Consider the following 23402-nt stretch of genomic DNA (forward strand, 5'->3'; position numbering starts at 1 on the left):
GATCCCATCGTTAAATCTTCATCGTAGAAGAGATTTTTTAGTGTGCTAGTAATACGGTGCGGTACAATAAATGTCATAATACAATTAGTTAGATTTTTTTTTCTTCAAGTTTCTAATTAATTATACACTTAATGTACGAAACTGTATCTCTAACATTGAAAAGTCTCTCTTATCGCAGACCGCATAGGTGGTCGGTACAGAGTCCGCGTCACTGTGCCGTTGAACCCCCCAACCCCAAGCAGCAAATGTGAAAGTGTCACTATGTGTTTGTTTGTGTTTATTATCAAGTGTTACTTTTAAATTTTCAAATCAGAAAAGCATAGTTGAGGTGGTTGAGGGGACACAAAACCCATACACTCACTTTCCAATCCCCTTTGTTATGCCAATGAAATCCCATATTAAGAATTTAAGAGCATTTTTATTTTTTTGTTTTTAGAAAAAGAGCATTTTTAAATATTTATTAGCATTTACCTACACACTTTGTATACTTTGTATGTAGAAACATATTTGTTTAGAAAATGAGAAGGAGAGAGGGGGAGAGAGAGAACGTGGGGGAATGAGAGGTTTTTGGTTTTTATTATTATTTTTTTATTTTTTTAATATTAGATGTATTTTAACATCACATATAAGTGAGGTTTCAATAAAAAAAGTAAAATTTGGATCTATAAAATTACATTATTGCTCATCATTTTTTTGTGTGATAGAATACTAAATTGTTTTTTCACCATCTTTTGGTTGACAATGAGGGTTTCATTATTTAGTAGAGATTAGTAATATTAAAAATGTTAATTAATAAAATATACTAGTTTTTTTTTTTTGTCAAATAAAAAAATATACTAATTAAGTTAACTAAAACAGTCTGTTTCGATATTTTAGACAATTGTAATGTAAAATAGGTAGATTAGCGCTGGCATCAAAATACTAACAATACCCTTTTTTTCAGCAATTAAACTTTATGTTTTAAGTTGTGATTAGAAAGCTTTAATTAGTTAATATTATTAACAAATTTTATCTACAAAGGAGAGGAAAAATGATAGTATCTCAGTCGACCTTCAATTTCCTGTTGATTCTTTAAAGGGAATAGAAACGTTATCAAAAGGCCAAGGCAACAACTTTTTCTCCCTTTTCGATATCCTTTATCTTATCCCATCCTATTTTTCTCCAAAAATTGTACTCACAGTGCTATAACACCCATATCAGATATGACCATCCAGCTCACATACAACTTTAATGGGTGAACAGCCCAACCCTTGGACGTACTACAAGCCTCAGTGGCGAAGAGCCGACATCGAGGTGCCAAACCTGCATGCAAAACCTCAAAGCATCACCCTAATTCCTACATGATTAACTTGACGCTTGGCAGGACTAATTGGTTAATCCTACATGTAGTGCAAGTCGGCAATGACTTTTGGGCAGGTTGGTGAAAGTGAAAGTGAAAGTAAAAAGATTTATACTGCCTAAACAATATCATGATCTTAACTATAGAGTTTAATTTTGTGCCCTAGTTGGTAAAACCAAGACTTGACATGTCTCTAACTTGGCTTGGGAAAATGTCTAATTAGACCTAACTATGCTTATTCCGTTCATTAAAACTTCTCATACCAGACAAGACGAGAACATAAAATCAGATGTTATGTCATTTGAGCTATTATATAAGTAGTAGTTTACAAATTTTATAAACTACTGACGTGAGTTAGATGCAAAGAAATCATATATTAGATGCTATTTTGTTGAATGATCACTATCATGAAAATAATAACTTATATAACTTGAATAAAGATGAACACAAGTTTAATGTTGTTAGCAATGTTTTTTTGGAAATTCAAGTTCTTTCATATTCTTTATTTATCATGTGACAAAGACATGTCTACAAGTAATAATGTTAATTTTCTACTCCTTAGTACAATAATTGTATCCAATATTCTTTTTATCAATAATTAATTGTATCCACTAGTAACAATAAATCAATTCATATGTATTCAATTTAAGTGCTATGCACATGAAATGAGTTTTTGTTTGTTTAAGAGTCAAACAAATTTCGCTGAACCATCCAGCTCTAAATTTTAATTTAATTTGAACTTGATTTTTAAATAAAATACGTGAGCATTGGTTCATAAACTTTTATAGACAACTTCATTTAGACTTTTGTCTTTTAATTTGCTACTTAGGCTTTTATTTTGGACAGAAGTGCTAACTTTGTTCACACTGCGACAAATTCTTAAACCAATACTTACGAAACAAGAGACTGACACACACTGATTCAGAATATTCACTTGGACATCCTGATCAAGACTTGCTGACCTTGAAGCCCTAGGTATTAACAATCACACCTGGATTCAGATGTCCAAAAACACATTACGAGTCGAAATGTGTCAAAGATTAAAACTCCAATGGAGCCAACGTCCAATGATCAATGCTTCGATATCACTAATTTATAGCTTTTTGGTTATTTCTCAAATTTTGACAATGACACTCCCTCCCTTCAATTTGCAAATCATTTTCTTAACTAATTTTATGTTTCTGGTCCCGTTAGACATTGCGCCCGTGATATTCGTATCTTATGTGCATTATTTGTTTCCTTATGACCCATGAGACTGTTAGAATTTGGATTGATGCAAACGGCTCATTACATTTCCCATCCATTTGTTCAAAAAGAGGTTTACGGTACAAATTCTTTATATGCATGCCCTACATATGTTTCAAAAAATCGTGTGTGCCTCATCTTGGCAGTACGCAACAATAAGCTTTTGAGTGTGACGATTATATTATCACGTAAAATCATTAAATTAAGACTTATAACAAAGGTTAATAAGATAGTACATAATATGTCCGCATGTATAAATATGTGTATAATATGAGTGAAATCATAACACTATATGATACTGAGATAACCGTACTAAAACATAAGAGCTTGTTTGGAAGTGCTCTTAAAATAACTGAAAACGCTTTTGGTGAAAATATTATTGGAACCAATCCTTAGTAAAAACGAAAGTAAATTATAGAAAAACACTTGAAACCAAAAAATATTTTTCTTTAAAAGCACTTTTAATCATTCTGAACAAACTCCAAATCAAATGCAACATATCCTCCCCTTCACTAAGAAAATGATACCTTCCAAATAGATTAGATGATGGCCAACTAGTATATTTTTTGTGAGATGGGATAAGTTAAGTTTGGGAATATCATCATTTAGGTAAGACTTGGGCCATCACCAGTAATGACCCAAATGTTTTATTTTTTATCTTTTAAATTAATGGAATAATAAACACAAATTTTTTTCTTCTCACATACATCACTTTTTAAATATTATTAATCATGGGCTTCGCTAGATTCTCATTGCTAAAATTTGGAGCATCTTTTTGGGACTACTACTTTTATAAATTCAACGTTTTTTGGTGGTGTCTGATTTGCAATTGTTGTCTAACTAATATCACATGGTCCCACTGCTAATCATCTTATTGGTGAATTGATTCAAGTTTATACTGCGATGTCACTACGTGACTATAAATGTAATACTATGCATACTTATCGTGAGAAAATTTTTGTTGCTGATGAGTTGGCCAACCTGAGCCTTTCTCATCCTTCGGGTCCAGTCTATTTTTAGTAAGCTCCATATACTAATAAGTAGTTATTATTGTCTGGTTTATAAGGTGTCTCAACTTTATGACATTATTTTTCTAATTTCTCTTTGTCGAACTATTATACCATTTGTTTAACCAAAAGAAAAAAAATCAATAACAAATTTTAAAAAGTTGTTTCTTAAAGACCTAAAAATTGTTTGTTAATGAAAATTCCAAAAGGGCCAATACCCAAAAGAAAAGAAAACCAAAAAAAATCAACCAAAAGTAATCAAGTATTATTAACAGTTTGAAGCGAGTACATTCACTTGATAATACTGTGAGGAGAGAGAGAGAGTGATGCAGTAGCAGTGTTATGCTTAACAGCAAAGCGCTTCCACTCCCTCTCCAGCATCCTTTATTTAATTAATCAAAAAACTAAATCTAATATCTCTCTCTAGCCGCTGCCAGATTTAAATCATAGTCTAGAGAGAGAAAATCAAACCCAAAGAGCAAATCCCACTGCCTTTTTCTCTCTAAAAAATCACACCATTTTTCCAGAACTCCAAACACTCTCTCGTTTTCTCTCCCTATCTCTCTGCACATCTGCGCGTCTGTGTATTTATTTGTGATTTGAAACCCTAGGCATTTCGGATCCCGAGCTGCATTTGGATGTGAAGGACCGTGCGCTGCGCAGATCGGGATATGGAGGAAGCTTTTGGCGATGGAGGTTATGCTCCGATGACGGAGTACAGTAACGGACCGGTTCACGGGTCTGCGCCGACACCGCCGCCGCTGACGGTGTCGGGATCGTTCAAGGAGGGGAAGAGCTCATCGCGGAGGAGAGGATTCAGGAGGCCAAGTATGGACGGCGACGAGCTCATAAACCTCTTGCACGGCTCGGATCCGGTCAAGGTCGAGCTCAATCGGCTCGAGAATGAAGTTAGAGGTGCGAATGCGGCTCGATCCGCTGCTTTTCTCGAGATTTGCAGTCGGTTTTGCGAGATTTCCCGGTGTCGTTTCACCCTTCTTGACTGTCGTTTTTGTGTGTGGTTTGCAGATAAGGACCGGGAGTTAGGAGAGGCACAGGCTCAGATCAAGGCTCTCAAGCTCTCTGATAGAGCCAGAGAAAAGGCTTGTGAAGAGGTTATTTTCGTCATTTTCTATTACTCTGATTTTTCGATCATCAACACAACAAAAATCCGTGCGTGCGTACAACTATTGTGTTTAAATATTGGCTTCACTGCCAATCATTTTAGTCTTAATTTTTCCTTAATTGTAGAACATTAAATTTAGGCCAATATTTCCCATCAATTTTGTGGTATATGTATTGGGAATTTTCGGAGAAGACGACTTAGATTAATTACTTTGGTTAATTAATATGGAGTTTATTTTTTATTAGTTGATGGGCTATGGTTATTTGATCAGGATCCCATTTCTGGAGGATTGGGGCCATTGGGCTACATGTTCATGCTATGCCTTGCATATTAGTCGCCTATTCAGAATTTAACTTGTTCTCATTCCTTTTTTGGTTCTGGGGTTAACATATTTTAATTAGACCGAGTTTATGGAATCTGTAGCAATGTATACGTGTATGGTAATCGCCCATGTAAGCTTATATGGAATGTTGCAAATTATAAATATGTTGTTAAATTGGTCGCTGAATTTTCTTCTTGTCTATGTTTTCGTTACATTGCAGCTCACTGATGAGTTGTCGAAGGTGGAAGAAAAGCTGAAGTTGACAGAATCACTTCTAGAAAGCAAAGTATGATTTGAATCAGAATCTTTTATGAACTTTTATTTAAAATATTTCTAACTTACTTTGGCTTCTGTTATATGTACTTTTTGTCACAATTTTACATCACAAAAAAATGTTTTGCAGAATCTTGAAATAAAGAAAATCAATGATGAGAAGAAAGCTTCCATGGCTGCTCAGTTCGCAGCTGAAGCTACTCTACGGAGGGTTCATGCTGCGCAAAAGGATGATGATATGCCTCCTATTGAAGCCATTCTTGCACCTCTGGAGGCTGAGCTCAAGCTTGCCCGGCAAGAGGTACATTCTGCCTTATCCAAGGAGAACAAGAATTATTGTGGTACTTTGTAGGTGTAATTAATTTGTTACATTTAATTCTTACAGATTACAAAGCTTCAAGATGATAACAAAGCTTTGGATCGCCTTACCAAATCAAAAGAAGCAGCTTTACTTGAGGCTGAGAGGACTGTTCAGGTTGCCTTGGCTAAGGCCTCCATGGTGGATGATCTTCAGAATAAAAACCAAGAGTTGATGAAACAGATAGAAATTTGTCAGGTATGTGCATTATAATGCATGATATTCCCTTCTTTAAGTGAATTAGACTTTTTTTCCCCATCTGGGAGCAATGTTTGGCATTGTATATTTGTAGTTTCTCACTCTCTTTGTTTGACTAGTATGATTTATTTGGTGTTTCTACTGCTTCCGTGTGTTAGGAAGAAAATAAAATTTTAGACAAGATGCATAGACAAAAGGTTGCTGAGGTTGAAAAGCTTACTCAGACTGTGCGGGAGTTGGAAGAGGCTGTTCTTGCTGGTGGTGCAGCGGCAAATGCTGTGAGGGATTATCAGCGGAAGTTTCAGGAGATGAATGTAATATGCCAACCATATTTAAATGCGCAATCTTGGCAGTTGCTTATAGTTTACCTGTAACATGTAGTTGAAAGCATTCTTAAGATTGAAGAGGTTTCGGTTTTCTTTCTCAGGAGGAAAGGAAAACTCTAGACCGGGAGTTGGCCCGTGCAAAAGTAACAGCTAATAGAGTAGCTGTAGTGGTAGCAAATGAGTGGAAAGATGCTAATGACAAAGTGATGCCTGTAAAACAATGGCTTGAAGAACGGAGATTCTTGCAGGTAGTGTTTTCTGTCTTCCTTTTGGGGTTAGCTCTTCTTACTGGCTTTCTGAATTCAGTTTTTGGCATCTACTGTTTAGTAACGACAAACTGTGTTCTTACAGGGAGAAATGCAACAACTTCGTGACAAGCTTGCCATAACCGAGCGAGCTGCCAAGTCTGAAGCTCAGTTGAAAGTAATAATCTGGTTCTGCAACCAATGCCAAATCTGTTTTCAGTTAAATTTAGGGTGTTATGTATAGTAAAAGTTATCTCTCTTTTTAACAGGAAAAATATCACATGCGACTTAAAGTGCTTGAGGAGAGTGTGAGAGGTAACAGTATTAATCGCAGCACAGTAGAGGGAAGAAGTACAAGCAATGGGCCCTCTCGACGTCAGTCCCTGGGTGGAGCTGATAATGCTCCAAAATTAAGCTCCAATGGCTTTTCATCCAAGAGAACTCCCATCAGGTCTTTGTCCTCCAGCACCAGTTCGGTGTTAAAGCATGCTAAAGGCACATCAAAATCATTTGATGGTGGTACAAGATCATTGGATAGGGGTAAGGTTCACTTGAATGGTACAAGCCCCAGTTTCTCCGTCAACCAATCTTGTGAGGGAACAAAGGATGGTGAAGCACAAACTAACTGGAAGGGAAATTCAGATGATAAGCCTGAGTTCTCGACAGTGGATACGGAGGATAGTGTCCCAGGGGTTTTGTATGATTTGTTGCAGAAAGAGGTTGTATCGTTGAGGAAAGCTGGTCATGAGAAAGATCAAAGCCTGAAAGACAAGGACGATGCTATTGAGGTCCGTACTCTTTTCTATCAGTTTCATTATTCTGTAATGTTACCCTCGGTTAAGTGTTTGGTTATGATTATCGTCTTTCAGTTGTTAGCCAAGAAGGTAGATACCTTGACTAAAGCAATGGAGGTTGAAGCAAAGAAAATGAGAAGAGAAGTTGCTTCCATGGAGAAGGAGGTAGCTGCCATGCGCGTGGACAAAGAACATGAGAATAGGGCCAAGCGGTTTGGTAATACCAAAAGTTCTGTCAGCAGTGCTCAGGTTCTCTCTGGAAGGTACTTAGTTTCAATCTCTTACCACCTGTGATGTCTCGGACCATTTAATTGTTCGCTTGTACCATTTATTGAGTGCATTCCTACAATCATTATTTTTTGGTTACAAATGCTCAATACTGACCACTGACGGTGTGACCTCTGTTGTGATTATTGTTCTCACAAAACTTGTAGAGATTTACATGTTTCACATGCTGTGCAGGGGTCTCGCGCGAAGTGGGTTAACCCGCAGCACCCAATGACAAAAATCCTAATTTGGAGCTGCAGAAAGGCATTAAACCACAGGGAGGCGCCTTGTTCCTCCTTCCGTTTTCCACACTTATTTTATTTTATCCTGTCCTTTCCTCCCTACTGCGATTGATTATAAGATAGTAGCTGGCATGCCGATGAAACTGTGTTCGCCAAAAGCTGGTAAAGGAGAGCAACATCTAAGAAAGAAGATATCGGTATGCCTGCCTCTGACGTAGATTGTTATTCCCGTGCTTGTTAGAGAGATGAGCAGAAGAAAAGAGAAAGGGAAGAAGATTATTGACTTTTGGGCTAACCTACCTTTTGTGGCGTCGTATCGTGAGCGGGCAATGGTTGTGTTTGTATAGGTAGCTTATTGGGTTTTGTTACGATGTTGTATGTTTTGCAGTTTATATTTGTAATTGCATAAGCTAGTGTGGTTGTTGTTGGTTAAGGTGTTTGTTAATATTCTTGTAACCAGATCAAGATCAGATCTTTTGTTGGTTGTGTTAATTCATATAGCCCACCGTTGGTTTATATCCATCTCTCCCACATCGGATGAAAAGGGCAACATATAGCTTGAAACTAAGATGATCGGTTATGAGCGAGCATCAAGTCATGTTCCTAGCTAGATTTTAGGTTCGTTTTCTTTTTCTTTTTCACGGAACGGCTGCAATTGAAGATAAGATAAGAGAAAATTGATTAATGTGATTTTGGGTACGTGAATTGAATATCTACAGATGCTCGGATTAGAAAATGCAACTATGAAGTGGAGGTGCAGAGCAAAAGAGGTAGAAGAAGGTTTAGGAAGATTTGCAAAGAAACAACTATAAAAAAAAGCTATAGAGTATTTGAAACTAATGGAAAACTTGATGCAAAACGGAACGCAATAACATTTTAGGATTCATACAACCATTTAATTGAATAATGCTTAGCTGTTGTTCTCATCTTCTTCTTTTTTGTTAGATTATATGTTAGATTAGAGAGTTAACGAGATACGAATCCACGCTGATACAAGAGTAACACTATCTCCATTAATATATGGAAGCGGGCCACTTGCATTTTAAACTCCTAATTAAATACATCATCTTAAAAAGGAATTAAATATACCGAAATTGAAATAAAAGGAGAAACATGCTAAACGGAGGAGTCTATGTACGTAAAATTACCAAAAAACCAGCATAAACCTTCATCTACCATTCAACCAGCGCACGCAGCCAGTCCTGAGACTTCGAGACCTCGCACTGAAAATTCCCAAATTGTCCCTCTCCTTCTTCTTGAACTCACTCTTCAGCATACACAATTCATTCTTCACACCACAAATTCTTTTTCAAATTTATAAATTAATCGTCATGTCTTTCTTTTTCTCCCAATGGTAATCGCCAATTGAATTTCAATTTCCATCACAAAACATGTCATCGGAATCGTCAACTACGGCGGCGGCGGCGGTGCCCGAGTCACGTGCGCCGCTTCTTCTCCCCCGTCAGGGGAGCAACGGCCGGGACTCGTCCGACCTCGGCTCCCCGACCGCGCGGCCCGGCACGCTGGCGATGCTGCTGGGACGGGCCACCGGGCGCAGGGGGGCGTCGATGCTGGTGCGGGAGACGGCGGCGCGGGAGCTGGACGAGCGGCGAGCCGACTGGGGGTACTCGAAGCCGGTGGTGGCTCTGGACATGATGTGGAACACGGCGTTCGTGGTGGTGTCGGTGGTGATGCTGATATGGACGGAGGACGAGCGGCCGAACACGCCGATCAGGCTGTGGATCTGCGGGTATGCGCTCCAGTGTTTTGCACACGTGGTGCTGGTGTGGGTGGAGTACCGGAGGAGGAATAATATTGCTTGGAGGCTTAGAAGGAGAAACCAGGAGGCCCAGCAGGAGGAGCACCAGGTGGATATCGATGCTGTCGATACCGACGATGAAGAAGCAGCTAGGGAATTGGCGACTTCCACTCGCTCCAGGTACATTTTGTTTTCCATTTTAGTAACTTTTTTTTTAAGAATTCATGGAGTTTAATTTGGACAGTAGAAAGCAGTTTGACTAGTATTCTTTGATTAATCGGTTGCTCTTTCACAATTAGTGGATATTTAGAGTACTTTATTTCCATTTGGTTGAAGAAATGGGATTGAAACTTGACCCAAAAGAAAGAAGAAGAAATTTGAATAGCTCCTTAAACTGGAAACGGGAGTCGAACTAGATTAGTGCAAGAAGTCCCGTAATCCAATTATTTGTATCATTCTACGTCGCCCGACTTAGTATCTTTACTGCATAGCTCAATTGGAATATTGACATCGTTCGCGTGTTTTAGAATTTGGTAGTTTTAAGGAATGGTAGTGTGAAACAGTGTGGACATGATAGTTATGATTCTAACATTACTTGTATCTTCACAGCTACCATTCACTTTTTCCCCTTACATATAGCAGCTACCATGGCTATCTCTGTGTTTGTTGTGAAAACCCAACTTCACTCGACCATCAAAGCTTTAATCTTTACATTATTCACATTTTGTGACGATGCAAGCAAAATATGTATCCTTGTTCAATTTGGCCAAGGTGTTATGAAAACTTGCTATGGCATTTCCAGGCTTTAGCCATATTTGCAGTTAGAGTTTTCATCATGTGCTGTCTTAATACTGTGCTGGAAAGGTTTATAAATTACTGACTGACTCTATTTTATTTGGCCTAGTGTCTCTAAACGACTTGAAACGATGAATACAATGGTGTCGTTTCTCTGGTGGATAGTTGGCTTCTATTGGGTAGTCTCTGGGGGTGAAGTTCTTCTGCAAAATGCTCCGCTTTTGTACTGGTATTTCTATAATCAATCTATCAAGACTTGTTCCTTGATCTGAAAATATAGGCATCATGTGTGTTTGGCTGTGTTTATGGAAATATTCTTTCTTTCCTTTTTTATGACTTGGTAATTTTATTTGTTTCAACAAATGGTTCTTTAGGAATTTTGTTAGTTTCACCATAAGGGTAGTTATGACATTATAGTGTTAGCAATGAATACAGAAGCTGGGGGAAGGCAGATCACGTTCAAAACCTTGCTTTTGAGTACTATAACGACGGCAGCTTTAACACAAGTACACCCTGAGCTGTGCATGATAACTCAATACATATTTTGTAACCGCTAGAATAAAAGAAAAATATCTGATTCCGAATTTGTGCAGGTTGGCTGTGGTTTTTCTGGCATTTGATGTCTTCTTTGCCATCTTTTGTGTTGTCCTGGCATGTTTGATTGGAGTTGCTCTTTGTTGCTGTTTGCCATGCATCATTGCAATTCTTTACACCGTTGCAGGACAGGTATGAAGAGAGAACCTATAACTATGATTCAAAGTTTTCTCAACAAATGATGGAGTTGTCACTGCTTATTCTTGGTTTTTTTTTGGGGTGTGACAATGTAGGAAGGTGCATCAGAAGCAGATCTCAGTTTTCTGCCAAAATACTGGTTTCGAGCGAACAGTGAGGAAAAACCTAGTGTTGGAGCAGGAAAAATGATTCCGGTAGAATCAAGCAGCGGGTACCTAGCAGTTGAGCGTGTTCTTTTACCTGAGGATGCGGTATGTTATGGCATGTTATCATGCATTGCAATTACGTTTCAGTATATTAATGAAAAAATCCATTTGTCCTACTAGAAAATGAATAATACTTGCATTCCCCCTTTTGGCGAATGAGCTCATTCAGTCAGATACATGTCTGCATATACGTCTTATTGCATTTGCAACATTTTAATTTCTGACGAATTTTTATGCTTTAAAGATTTATGGTCGTTCGCTTTTATTCTTTTCAGGAATGTTGTATATGTCTCAGCCCGTATGAGGATGGGGCAGAGCTTCATACGCTTCCCTGTAATCATCATTTCCACGCTACGTGCATTGTGAAATGGCTTAAAATGAATGCAACATGTCCTCTCTGCAAGTACAACATTCTCAAGGGAAATGAACCGGTTTAAAGGATCGATAGGAAACTGCAAGTGCCGTATGTACAGAAAATGTGATGACTGCAAAGCTTTTCAAATAGGTACATCGATATTGACTTACAGCATACCAAACTGTAACCCATTGTGTCTGTTTTCTGGCCATTTGGAGTCGCCTTTGATTCTTTCAGTTTTTGCCTGTGCTGTTTCATGCCTGTGCAAAAATGGAGATATAGATAACAGGCTTCAAAATCTTGTTAATCTGTTACGTAGGTTTCCTTTCCTAGCAAGGAAAAACGATTGTTTTGCGTATTTATGTATTCATGTTATTGATACGAGGTTTCTAAGAGTTCATTGTGTAATTCGGTTACTTTGGCATAGTGAGTTTTTTTGCGGGTCATCGATTAACAGACAGTTTATTTGCTTCGTTAAGAACATAATGTTACAATGTTAAGCCTTGATGCATTACAGAAGCTCTGATTCTGCGCACTTCGAGTTGAATCGACTCATGCGATTCTTCCTTCTCTATTTTTCTGCAACTACATTTCCAGGTTGGTGCAACGTTACGACTTCTAGAGGACCAAAAGATAATCCGTGATCCTTTTATATAGTTTCCGACAGCCGGCGAACCAAATCTGAATGCAGTGCATGGCCACCCTGCTTGACATGCCACGAAACAAACAATGGAATTGATTGAATATCCCATAACCATTTTATCCTAAGAACTGCTTAGACATAAAAACAAGCCAAACTTACGTTAATCCGCACAACAAATACCTTGTATGCCACTATATGTGCCACTGGAAGCCCTTGGCTTCCAAACCTTGCGAAAAGGGAAAGGTCGCCGATAAGATCTAAGACCTTGTGTCGACAAGGTTCATCTGGAAAACGCAGCGGTGGGTTCAACCAACCTTTACTAGCACTGCATGAGGAAAACAGGATGAAGTTTCAGTGGGGAAAACAAGTAATAACTGAGAGATTCTTCGAACTTTATACCATTTTCTGCCTGAACTCGTCGCTTAACTTGTATAAAATCAAATCCAACCCAAAACTCTCATGTCAGTTCAGGTCAATCCATATTTGATCACCCATGTCACCACCTATCGAGTTCAAATTGACATAAATCCGAGCATCTTACCTGCAAACAATTGCGTTTTCTAACCCACCACCTTTTATGAGTCCTGCCTTGCGCATTTGCTCCACCTGTTGGAACACGGATTCAAGCATTAACGTAATAATTTGAACAATACATTTCTAATCTAAAACCAAAAACAGAGTAATGCAATACTTCTGATGGAGAACCATTCAGTACCGACCTCCTCGTAAATGCAAAAGGTTCTTGACAAAGCAATCTGCTTGGAATAGAAAGAGTTATCTAAGGAGGTAACAGAAAACCATTGGCAGCCAATAGCATCCACCTACAGGAAGTGTCAAACAAGTAACCCCGAAAATCAGCCCACAAATTCTCACATTTGGACAAAGAAGTTGAAGAAAAGCAAAATAATGTGTAGATATTTGATAGCCATTCCTCTCATTAACTAACCAATCTCTTTCAATGGATGATGATTAATAAGAATAACTATTTGCTTCAAATTCCAATTCCATGCTGTTAGTACAGACAATTTTCAATCCGGGAAAATGTGTACCTGCGGAAAGTCAATACCGTAAGTGATACGGATTTCTGGTGATGGGAAAGCAGCTACAAAAGAATTATTCCTCCAGACATGAACTGGTTCGTTCATATGTGCCGCCATCTTTTCACAACAGTTGCCTTGCTCATCTGTTGCCTCTTTTAGACCAACTTGTTTTATAGCCTCCGCCCATTCTCTTGCTGACCCATCAAAAATAGGAACCTGCATGACTTGATTTTGGGCATCATCAATTCTCCTATGTCATTGCCGATAATCAGTAAGGATAGCGATTTTGACGCTTGTTTTTAACCATCTACACTCTAAGCTGAATATTTTATAATCCTTCTGCATTAACACGAGGAGTGCTACAGGAGGAGTGTCCCCGTTTGCATTTGGGATGCTTCTGAAAGGGCTAAGAGTGCTTTGACAACCAAAAGCACTTCTGAGTTCCGACTAAGTTTGAATTTCCGGTCAAGCACTTGGATTTTAATAAAATTTCAACAATTTTAACAGTGGAAATGTTTTTCTAGAGAAGCAATTCCAAACGAGTCCAAAAGCGCTAAACCATCAGTAATTCTTCATGTTCTAAATTATGATTGCCTCAAATTACTTGGAAGTGGCAATTAACAGTTCAAGTTCCCCAAAATAACTACCCAAGTCCTCATACAATTCGAAAAAATTCACAACTTTATGGTACCAACCTCAACATCGATATCTTCGGGGTCCGGGTTCTTGATCTCTATCCGGCAATTATCAACCTCCATAGCTTCCAAAGCCGAAAGCAAATGCTCAACTGTCCGAATTTTGAGCCCATCTTTACAGAGAGTGGTGCAGAGAGGCGATTCCTCGGCAAACTCAATCGAAGCTCGAATCGCATTTGACCGGCACACAAAGTATCTCCCTTTGCCGGCGTGATCCGGCCACAATTTCACGGCGGAGACCTTGCCGCTGTGCAAGGTCTTCCCTTTCCGCTCTATGCATCCCGCTAAGGTCCGCTGAAGCCTACCGGTCTGAAATCAAATAAGAAAAAACACACTCAGACACATTTTCCCGCGATTTTTCCGTTTGGTTGCTGAGAAAATGCACTCAGAGAGAGAAAGTTTACAGATTTCCAGAAGATGGATTTGGAGGACTTGAATGCGTTGAAGGCACTGGAGAGTGTCATAGCTTGCTGGATTGACGGCGAGTATCGAAACGCCGTCGTCTCGCGCCTTAATCTGGGCAGAAATGTTAAAGAATTGAGAGGAGACCACATTTTGGCGGGACTCTGTTCGAGCTAGGGCTTTCTACCGGTTTTGCCTACTGACTGGAGACTTTATTTTGTCTTCCAATTTTTAGGCTTTCAAAAAAAAAAAAAAAATGTTAATGGCATTTTAAACATTTTTTTTAATTTAAATTTTTTATAACAAAAAAAATTAATATACTTGTGAATTGTGCATAATGAGATTTTTGAATTGTTAATAATAATTTATTTTATTAAAAAAAACATGAAAGTAAAATGGAGTTTATTTGTTATTTTGTGACAGGATAATAAAAACATCTCAAATTGCAATTTTATTTAATTATTTTGTTATTTAAGAAAAAATATGTTATTTTTTGTGCAAAGCCTTATTTTGCACTAATTTATACAAGAGTACGATAGGTTTAAACTTGAGATGCAAGACAATTCGCCACCTTCAAATGTTAAGGAATAAAAGATGAAGGCGAATTTCTATAAACATAATAGTCTAACTTGAGTTTACGGACTTTCAAAATATTATTAAGGTCTAACTTAATTGAAACCTTTTGTTTTTGAAATATAATAGTTTTTTGTAATTTTTGTAAGTTGTGAGAATCTATTCAAATATGATTAATGTTAGATTCCACATCATCCACGGAAGATGATCCTCTATGTCTTATATGTACATGCCCACCTCCATATAGCATGAGGTCTTTTGGGTGCTTACTGGTTTCGGAACTCCAAAGTTAAGCGAGTTCGGACGAGAGCAATCCCAAGATGAGTGACCCACTGGGAAGTTCTCATGTGAGTTCTCATAAACAAAACCGTGAGGGTGTGATTGTAGCCCAAAACAAACAATATCGTGTTACGACGGAGTTGAGCCCGAGATGTGGTGAAGCCCGGGACGGGATGTGACAATTAACAAGTTTTTTTTTATTCGACAATTTTAATAAACTTCCTTAATTCTACATCTAAATCTACGTAAAAGAGGAATGTTGGAGCTCAAAACATCCAAAGAGAAACATGCCCAGATTAAATTCCTCTCAATATTTGGTTTACAATTTCCCAATCAAGCAAGGACTCTTTTGAGCTAGTATAAATACCCCCACTAACAATCCAAGGTATATGCAATTACTTAGAGCAAGAAAAACGAAATAATAACAAAATAAAAACGAACGAGGTAAAAAAAAAAAGTAAAAAATCAAAATTTAGACGCTCTGGTGAACCGAGCCGTTCAGCGAACCGGACCCTCCGGGTTATCCCCAAAGCACCTTTTAATTTGCCCGCCACAAACAAACCCTCCCCAAAACCCTAATTTTCGAATCTCCCCCACTCCCCTTCTCTCTCTCAGTCGTAGCCGTGTGAAAATTTGCTCTCCAATCCAAGACTTTCCCTGTTTGGTTCCCGAGAAAGGGAGGGAAAACCGACTAAAAGTTGCAGTTTTACACCCCCGAAGGGTTGCAATTTTGCCCGTTCGAAGTTCTAGGGTTTTGAACGCCATGTCCTGGGAGGACGAAGTCGTTATGCGCGATGTCACCCATGCGGGTATCGTCGTCGGCGACCGCATTGGCCGTGAAGTCGCGTCGCAGCTCGATCTTGAAGAAGCCCTAGAAGCTTCCCGATACGTTAGTCACCCCTATTCTACTCATCCCAGAGAGGTAATTTCCGTAATTTATGCGAATTAAAAGCTTTGATTTTTGTTGTAAAAGTTTGATATTTAGGGCTCAGATTGCAATGTGTTAATTTTAGGCTCATTGTTTCTCTTGTAAGATTTCCGGCTTTGTTATTCGTATAGCTGCATTTGGTCTATGAGAAGTACATATTCACAAGTATAATTGCATTCCACTCATTGTTAGTATAACCTTGAACTGGATCATTGTTCTTGAACTGAAGTATCAGCATTTACCGATGTACTGGGTAAATGATAGGACTTCATGAATTTGTTGTATTTCCTTGGTTTTTCGGCACTACCTCACTGGTGGATCACCAAATGTATTATTTAGGCAATGTGAGAGTTGCGTAGCACGTATGGTATTTATCATGTGTGCCATTTTAGTTGGCAATCTTCTGACAGTCAATGGGTATCGTTCTTTCTAAATTACTTGATCTCAACTTTCTAATAAATTAATTATGATAAAATTCATTTTTGATGTGTTATTTACACTTGTTTTCTGCTCATAAGTAGTGCCATATTTCATGTTATTGTTTAACAATCTGATATTACAGTGGTATCATATTTTTGTTTAGATTGTATGACTCGAATTCAGTTCTGTTCTCTAAAGCTTTACAATGATGTTTATTCCATTGCAGTGGCCACCTTTGGTTGAGGTGGTGGATACTTGGGAGTTGCCTCTTGTACTTATTGAAAGATACAATGCAGCTGGTGGGGAAGGAAATTCATTATGTGGGATTTTTCCCGAGATTCGTAGGGCATGGGCATCAGTAGATAACTCCTTGTTTCTCTGGCGTTTCGACAAGTGGTGAGTATATAGTCATAAGATGATAATACTACTACTAGAAAACCTATGAAAATAAATAATTTCAAGTTGCGGATATCATAACTAGTACCATACTTGTAGCTTTTTGACCACTGGTCCATGGATTTCATCTCGACGCTTTCGATTAAATCCCTCTGACATTCTCTATTTATCAGGGATGGACAATGTCCAGAATATAGCGGGGAGGATCAAGCTATTTGTGCTGTTGGCCTTGCTAAATCTAAACCTGGTGTTTTCATTGAAGCTATTCAGTATCTTTTGATTTTGGCAACCCCTGTTGAGGTATGTTGGTTATTATCTCCTTTGTTTACGTCTATATCCCCATAGGTACAATTCCAACAACTGAAAACTAAATTTCCAGGCATTGCCTGGTTGATCCCACATAGATTGTGGTGTTAAGATTAATTGCTGCTTTAGAATTATTTTTCATTTTTTAACTTTTTCCTGTGAAGTTAGTGATGACTGCTTAAAGTTGTGACCAGTGGGTATACATTGCTCTTAATCATACTTGGATATTTTTATAAATTGGATTAAGACACTTATTTTATCTAAACTAAGGATAGAGTCTTCCCTAAGCAAGTTGGTGCCCGCAGTTCGAGTCTTGGAAAAAACTATCTGGAGACGGGTATGGCGTGGCAGAAGCCTCCAGTATTGGTCTGCCTTTCTCTTTAGAAGATATTTAACTTGAGAATTGAATATTCAGTCATAATTAGGTGCAATTTTTTTTATTTTTCTGTATTTGACTTTGTTGACTTTTGTTTAAGCTGTATCTTCTTTTTGATACTTGCCATAAGGGTTTCTTTTAATTTGTTTGCAGCATAGAACTTTTAACAATTTCTAGTTGAAGTTTGTAGTTTTTCTTAATGGTCTCTGTCTTTTATCAGTTAAATCTTGTAGGAGTATGTTGCTCTGGAGGGGCTAGTGGCACAGATCCTTATGCAGAGGTCTCACTACAGCCATTGCCAGAGTATACAGTACCATCTGACGGAATCACAATGACATGTATCACGTGTACTGACAAGGGTCGTATTTTCCTTGCTGGGCGTGATGGCCACATTTATGAGCTACATTATACAACTGGATCAGGCTGGCAAAAGCGTTGTCGGAAAGTTTGTCTGACTGCTGGTATAGGAAGTGTTATTTCAAGGTTGGTTGGACTATCTATTTTTTCCTTCTTTGCTCTCTTCAAAGTTGTAATTATTCTGGTGGTTTTTCCAATTGGTGGGTTTTCCAATTTCCACCTAAAAGTTTGAAGTTGGATATTCTTTTCAAAGATAACATATGAACATGACATGTTTTGTTTCGTTTGTTTTCAGATGGGTAGTACCTAATGTTTTTAAGTTTGGAGCTGTTGACCCCATTGTCGAAATGGTTTTTGATAATGAAAGGCATATCCTGTATGCACGGACTGAAGAAATGAAACTTCAGGTGTATATTGTGGGGCAAAATGCTGATGGGCCATTGAAGAAAGTGGCAGAAGAAAGGAATCTGATAAATCAGAGGGATCATTATGGGGGTAGACAATCAACTGGACCTAGAGGTCCAAATCGATTGCCAAAGTCATCAATAGTCTGCATATCACCATTGTCTACACTGGAATCCAAGTCTCTACACCTTGTTGCTATTTTGTCAGATGGCAGAAGGATGTATCTTACCACTTCTCCTTCTAGCGGAAATCTAGGTGGGTTCAATACAAACCATTATAAACCTACCTGTTTAAAAGTTGTGACAACAAGGCCTTCTCCTCCCCTAGGGGTCAGTGGTGGACTTGCCTTTGGAAGCGTGTCTCTTGCGGGTAGGTCTCAGAATGATGATCTCTCCCTAAAGGTTGAGGCAGGACATTATTCTGCTGGAACTCTTGTCCTTTCTGATTCATCTCCAGCAACCACAACTTCTCTTCTTATTGTGAGCCGTGATTCAACAGCACAATCAACTGGGTTAAGTACTTCAGGGATAAGTTCCAGGAGTTCTCGGGCACTGCGGGAATCTGTATCTTCTTTACCAGTTGAAGGTCGAATGCTTTTTGTAGCAGATGTTTTCCCCTTGCCTGATACTGCAACAACTGTACTGTCTCTATATTCAGAAATTGAATATGGTGGATATGAGGGCTTGGATGAGTCCTGTGAAAAGGTATCTGGAAAGCTTTGGGCCAGAGGTGACCTGTCAATCCAACATATATTGCCAAGAAGGCGCGTTGTTGTTTTCAGTACTATGGGAATGATGGAAATAGTTATCAATAGGCCTGTGGACATTCTGAGGAGGTTGTTTGAGGCCAACAAACCCAGGTCAATCTTAGAAGAATTCTTCACTCGTTTTGGAGCTGGTGAGGCTGCTGCAATGTGTCTAATGCTTGCAGCTAGGATAGTACATTCAGAAACTCTTATAAGCAATGTTGTTGCACAGAAGGCGGCTGAAGCTTTTGAAGACCCAAGATTAGTTGGAATGCCACAACTTGAGGGTAGCAGTGCATTATCTAATACTAGAACCGCTGCTGGGGGATTCAGCATGGGGCAAGTTGTTCAGGAGGCTGAGCCTGTGTTTTCAGGTGCACATGAAGGGCTCTGTTTGTGCGCTGCAAGGTTGCTATTTCCTTTGTGGGAACTTCCAGTCATGGTTTTAAAAGGTGATTCTATGTCAGAAAATGGGTTAGTCGTATGCAGACTCTCTCTTGAGGCTATGCAAGTCCTTGAAAACAAGATTCGTTCGCTAGAGAGTTTGTTGAGGTCCAGAAGGAACCAAAGGAGGGGACTTTATGGCTGTGTTGCTGGTTTAGGAGATCTGACTGGTTCTATACTTTATGGAGCCGGTTCAGAATTAGGTGGTGGTGACCATGGTACGGTGAGGAATTTATTTGGTGCTTACTCAAGGAACACTGAGTCTAGTGATGGTGGTATGTCTAATAAAAGGCAGAGATTACCATATAGTCCTGCTGAACTAGCAGCAATGGAGGTAGTTTTTGTATATCTTAAACGCACCAAGGTGTTTGTTTATACAATACTTTTCCCTCCCTTTTCCTAATTTTTGTTTATCTTTTATCCTGCAGGTTAGGGCGATGGAATGCATCAGGCAGTTACTTCTTAGATCCAGTGAAGCCCTGTTTCTGCTCCAGCTTCTTTCACAGCACCATGTCACACGGCTGGTTCAGGGGCTTGATGCTACCGTACGACAAAAATTAGTTGTAATGACATTTCATCAGTTAGTTTGTTCGGAGGAAGGTGACCACCTTGCTACAAGGCTTATATCTGCTCTTATGGAGGTAGTGCAATTTTATATTTAACATTGAGGAATCTCACTTTAGCAAAATTTCCTTTTCTTTCCCTCTATTGTTTGTTCGGAGGAAGGTGATCACCTTGCTACTGACGCTCCGGTTAGAAGATGCAATTATGGGACAGAGGTCTAGGGCCGAAGGGATAGAGGAAGACCTAGGAAGAATTCGGAAGAGACTCTAAGAAAAGACTTCGAGTATTTGGATCTAACGGAAGACGTGGCACAGAACCGAGCGCAATGACTTTCTAGGATTCATACAGCCAACCCTACTTAGTGGGAAAAGGCTTTGTTGTTGTTGTTGTTCCCTCTTTTGTTTATCAGGTTTATTTATTTATTTATCTTTTGCAACTCTTCATTCTGATATTTTCTTGTTATTCATTGCTCCAGTATTATACTGGTCCTGATGGCAGGGGGGCAGTAGATGATATTAGTGGGAGATTACGGGACGGCTGTCCAAGCTATTATAAGGAGTCTGATTACAAGTTTTTTCTAGCTGTGGAGTGTCTTGAGAGAGCTGCTATAACGCCAGATCCCGACAAGGAGAGTCTTGCTAGAGAAGCCTTCAATTTCTTAAGTAAAGTTCCAGAATCTGCTGACTTACGAACTGTTTGCAAACGGTTTGAGGATTTGAGGTCAATTTCTTGGGACAAAGCCCAGTGCTGTTTTGTTTGGTTGTCTGTACTTAGGTCGTTATGTCTTAGACATAAAATTGATTATGTTGCAGGTTTTATGAAGCAGTGGTTCGCTTGCCTTTACAAAAGGCACAGGCTCTTGATCCCGCAGGTGATGCTTTTAATGACCACATTGATGCAGCAATTAGAGAGCATGCGCTTGCTCAACGTGAACAGTGCTATGAGATTGTCATCAGTGCATTGCGTTCTCTGAAAGGCGAGCCTTCTCAGAGGGAGTTTGGTTCTCCTTTGAGGCCTGCTGCACGATCTGTCCTTGATCAGGTCTCTCGGAACAAATATATTTCCCAGATTGTTCAGCTGGGCATTCAGTCTCCTGACCGATTATTTCACGAGTATTTGTACCGTGCTATGATTGATTTGGGCCTTGAAGATGCATTGTTGGAGTATGGAGGTCCTGATTTGGTGCCGTTTCTAGAAAGTGCTGTTTCAGGGGAAACACCATCCGGTTCTCCAATTGGTCACTCAGGAACAAGCATCCCATCCAATCAAGCCAAATATTCTGAACTGTTGGCACGGTATTATGTCTCAAAGAGGCAGCATCTGCTTGCAGCTCGTGTATTACTAAGACTGGCAGAGAGGCGCTCAAGTGACACGGTGGATGTTCCTTCTCTAGATCAAAGGTAAGCATATTTGTCCCTTCAGTCTTCTTTAGTTCTCTCTGGAGACTCGAGTTGTTGTGGTGCCTTTCCAAACACTGTACCAGGGTTTTATATTACTGAAAGTTATAGCTAAATAGTTTGTGAGGTTTTTCTTTGGGTATCTCTTTGTGTTTGTGTGAGAGTTTTTAGTGCAAGCCGTCCTAAGTAATGATTTTTGTCAACTCCAGGTATCATTACCTGAGTAATGCAGTCCTGCAGGCAAAAAATGCAAGTAACAATGATGGCATGGTAGGTTCTGCTCGAGGCGCTTATGATGATGGGTTGTTAGATTTGCTGGAAGGAAAGCTTTCTGTCCTTCGTTTTCAGATAAAGATCAAGGAGGAACTTGAGGCTTTTGCTGCCAGGATAGAAGCTTTGCCTGATGCATCGGAGCCTGTCCAAAGTGGAACTTCTGGTGATGCCAATCTTGCAATTATTGCACGAGAAAAGGCCAAGGAGCTATCATTAGATTTAAAGAATATAACTCAGCTCTACAATGAATATGCTCTTCCATTTGAACTTTGGGAGGTACTTGGTTTCTTCTGCTCGTCAATCACTCTGTTATTTCGAATTGCTCCTTACTGCTTAATGGGTTGGGGAATTCTCGTTTTCATTTATAACTGAATCTTTGTTTTTCCTATCGTGCACACAGATATGTCTAGAGATGCTATACTTTGCATACTATTCTGGTGATGCTGATAGCAGCATCGTACGAGAGACGTGGGCTAGATTGATTGATCAAGCTCTTTCAAGGGGTGGCATTGCTGAAGCTTGTGCAGTATTGAAGAGAGTTGGTTCTCACATTTATCCTGGAGATGGAGCTGGTTTACCCTTAGACACATTGTGTCTTCACCTCGAGAAAGCTGCAATGGTATGTTGGAGAGATGCGCACAAACTCTAACTCATAAATGTGTGCGTGCGCACACATACAAAAGTTGATTACTTAAAAATGAAAGAGTTACCTGATTTTTCATTTTATTTTGTTTCATATCTATTTGTAGGATCGACTGGAATCAGGGGTTGAATCGGTTGGAGATGAAGATGTGGCAAGGGCTCTTCTTGCTGCATGCAAGGGTGCAACCGAGCCTGTATTGAACACTTATGACCAGTTGTTGACAAGTGGTGCTATTTTGCCATCACCAAACCTTAGGTTACGCCTTCTCCGATCAGTGCTAGTAGTACTTCGAGAGTGGGCAATGTCTGTGTTTGCACAGAGAATGGGTACTAGTGCTACTGGAGCTTCGTTAATTTTAGGTGGAACTTTCTCGATGGAGCAAACGGCGGTCCTCAACCAAGGGGTTCGAGATAAGATCTCGAGTGCAGCAAACAGGTGAGCTTTCTTCTCTAAACATCCTTAAGAGTTTCAATCTACGATTATATTCCGAGATTAAGCTCTTTTGTTCCTGTTGTACTGGAATTTCAGGTATATGACCGAGGTACGGAGGTTGGCCCTTCCACAAAGCCAGACTGAAGCTGTTTACCATGGCTTTCGAGAACTTGAAGAATCGCTGACGAGTCCCTTTTCTTTTGATCGGTTTTGATTGTTCAGTGTACGAGATTTTTCTTGTTACTTGTTACATTTAAAAATAATTATGTTGTAACTTCAAGCATTCGAGGTGTCATGTAATTTTCTGCAAAATCGGTATCGAAAGTCGTCTTGTTTCAGCCAAATAAATGCAATTTTATTTTTATTTTTAAGCAATTTGATGCGACGATGAACAGGGAATGACAATATAGTTTCTGTATTTTTTTATTTAAAAAGAAAGCATCATTTTTGAAAAAATAAAGGCAAATTATATAGCGTTTTTTTTCACGTTGCACTTTG

The 23402-nt window shown here is 39.1% G+C and overlaps 4 protein-coding genes across 7 annotated transcripts; 3 read left to right on the forward strand and 1 right to left on the reverse strand.

Annotated features, from left to right (window-relative positions):
- The first annotated feature begins 4166 nt into the window (after positions 1-4166).
- On the forward strand, positions 4167-8255 carry LOC125472019 (microtubule-associated protein 70-1-like). Its single transcript, XM_048573048.1, has 11 exons — positions 4167-4506; positions 4618-4703; positions 5257-5322; positions 5440-5610; positions 5695-5865; positions 6024-6179; positions 6293-6439; positions 6543-6614; positions 6706-7224; positions 7306-7493; positions 7693-8255. Exons 1-11 carry the CDS (start codon positions 4263-4265, stop codon positions 7730-7732), a joined length of 1860 nt encoding a protein of 619 aa, XP_048429005.1. The 5' UTR covers positions 4167-4262; the 3' UTR covers positions 7733-8255.
- Positions 8256-8899: 644 nt separating this feature from the next.
- LOC125472008 (E3 ubiquitin protein ligase RIE1-like) lies at positions 8900-11981 on the forward strand. Of its 2 annotated transcripts, XM_048573031.1 has the most exons (5): positions 8907-9678; positions 10403-10522; positions 10887-11019; positions 11121-11276; positions 11507-11981. In XM_048573031.1, exons 1-5 carry the CDS (start codon positions 9131-9133, stop codon positions 11666-11668), a joined length of 1119 nt encoding a protein of 372 aa, XP_048428988.1. In that variant the 5' UTR covers positions 8907-9130; the 3' UTR covers positions 11669-11981. The 2 variants fall into 2 exon arrangements, with proteins under 2 accessions (XP_048428989.1, XP_048428988.1); XM_048573032.1 differs by lacking the exon at positions 10403-10522 and having other exon boundaries at positions 8900-9678.
- Positions 11982-12029: 48 nt separating this feature from the next.
- LOC125472009 (probable UDP-3-O-acyl-N-acetylglucosamine deacetylase 1, mitochondrial) lies at positions 12030-14567 on the reverse strand. Of its 3 annotated transcripts, none has more exons than XM_048573034.1 (7): positions 14369-14567; positions 13965-14273; positions 13279-13485; positions 12949-13050; positions 12771-12835; positions 12389-12554; positions 12030-12289 (listed from the first exon to the last, which is right to left on the reverse strand). In XM_048573034.1, the coding sequence occupies exons 1-7, from the start codon at positions 14516-14518 to the stop codon at positions 12236-12238; spliced, it is 1053 nt and encodes a 350-aa protein (XP_048428991.1). In that variant the 5' UTR covers positions 14519-14567; the 3' UTR covers positions 12030-12235. The 3 variants fall into 3 exon arrangements, with proteins under 3 accessions (XP_048428991.1, XP_048428990.1, XP_048428992.1); XM_048573033.1 differs by having other exon boundaries at positions 12030-12292; XM_048573035.1 differs by having other exon boundaries at positions 12410-12554; positions 14369-14566.
- Positions 14568-15870: 1303 nt separating this feature from the next.
- Positions 15871-23275, forward strand: LOC125471918 (nuclear pore complex protein NUP155-like). The gene is made up of 12 exons (XM_048572889.1): positions 15871-16140; positions 16793-16962; positions 17136-17262; positions 17865-18127; positions 18297-19929; positions 20024-20236; positions 20635-20879; positions 20972-21559; positions 21766-22105; positions 22230-22448; positions 22579-22907; positions 23001-23275. The coding sequence occupies exons 1-12, from the start codon at positions 15982-15984 to the stop codon at positions 23116-23118; spliced, it is 4404 nt and encodes a 1467-aa protein (XP_048428846.1). The 5' UTR covers positions 15871-15981; the 3' UTR covers positions 23119-23275.
- Positions 23276-23402: the final 127 nt, after the last annotated feature.

Source organism: the organism of the source record quoted next, unplaced genomic scaffold (genome assembly GCF_019419815.1).
Source record: "Pyrus x bretschneideri cultivar Hongxiangsu unplaced genomic scaffold, Pyrus_bretschneideri_v1 Contig63, whole genome shotgun sequence".
Classification (NCBI taxonomy): domain Eukaryota; kingdom Viridiplantae; phylum Streptophyta; class Magnoliopsida; order Rosales; family Rosaceae; genus Pyrus; species Pyrus x bretschneideri.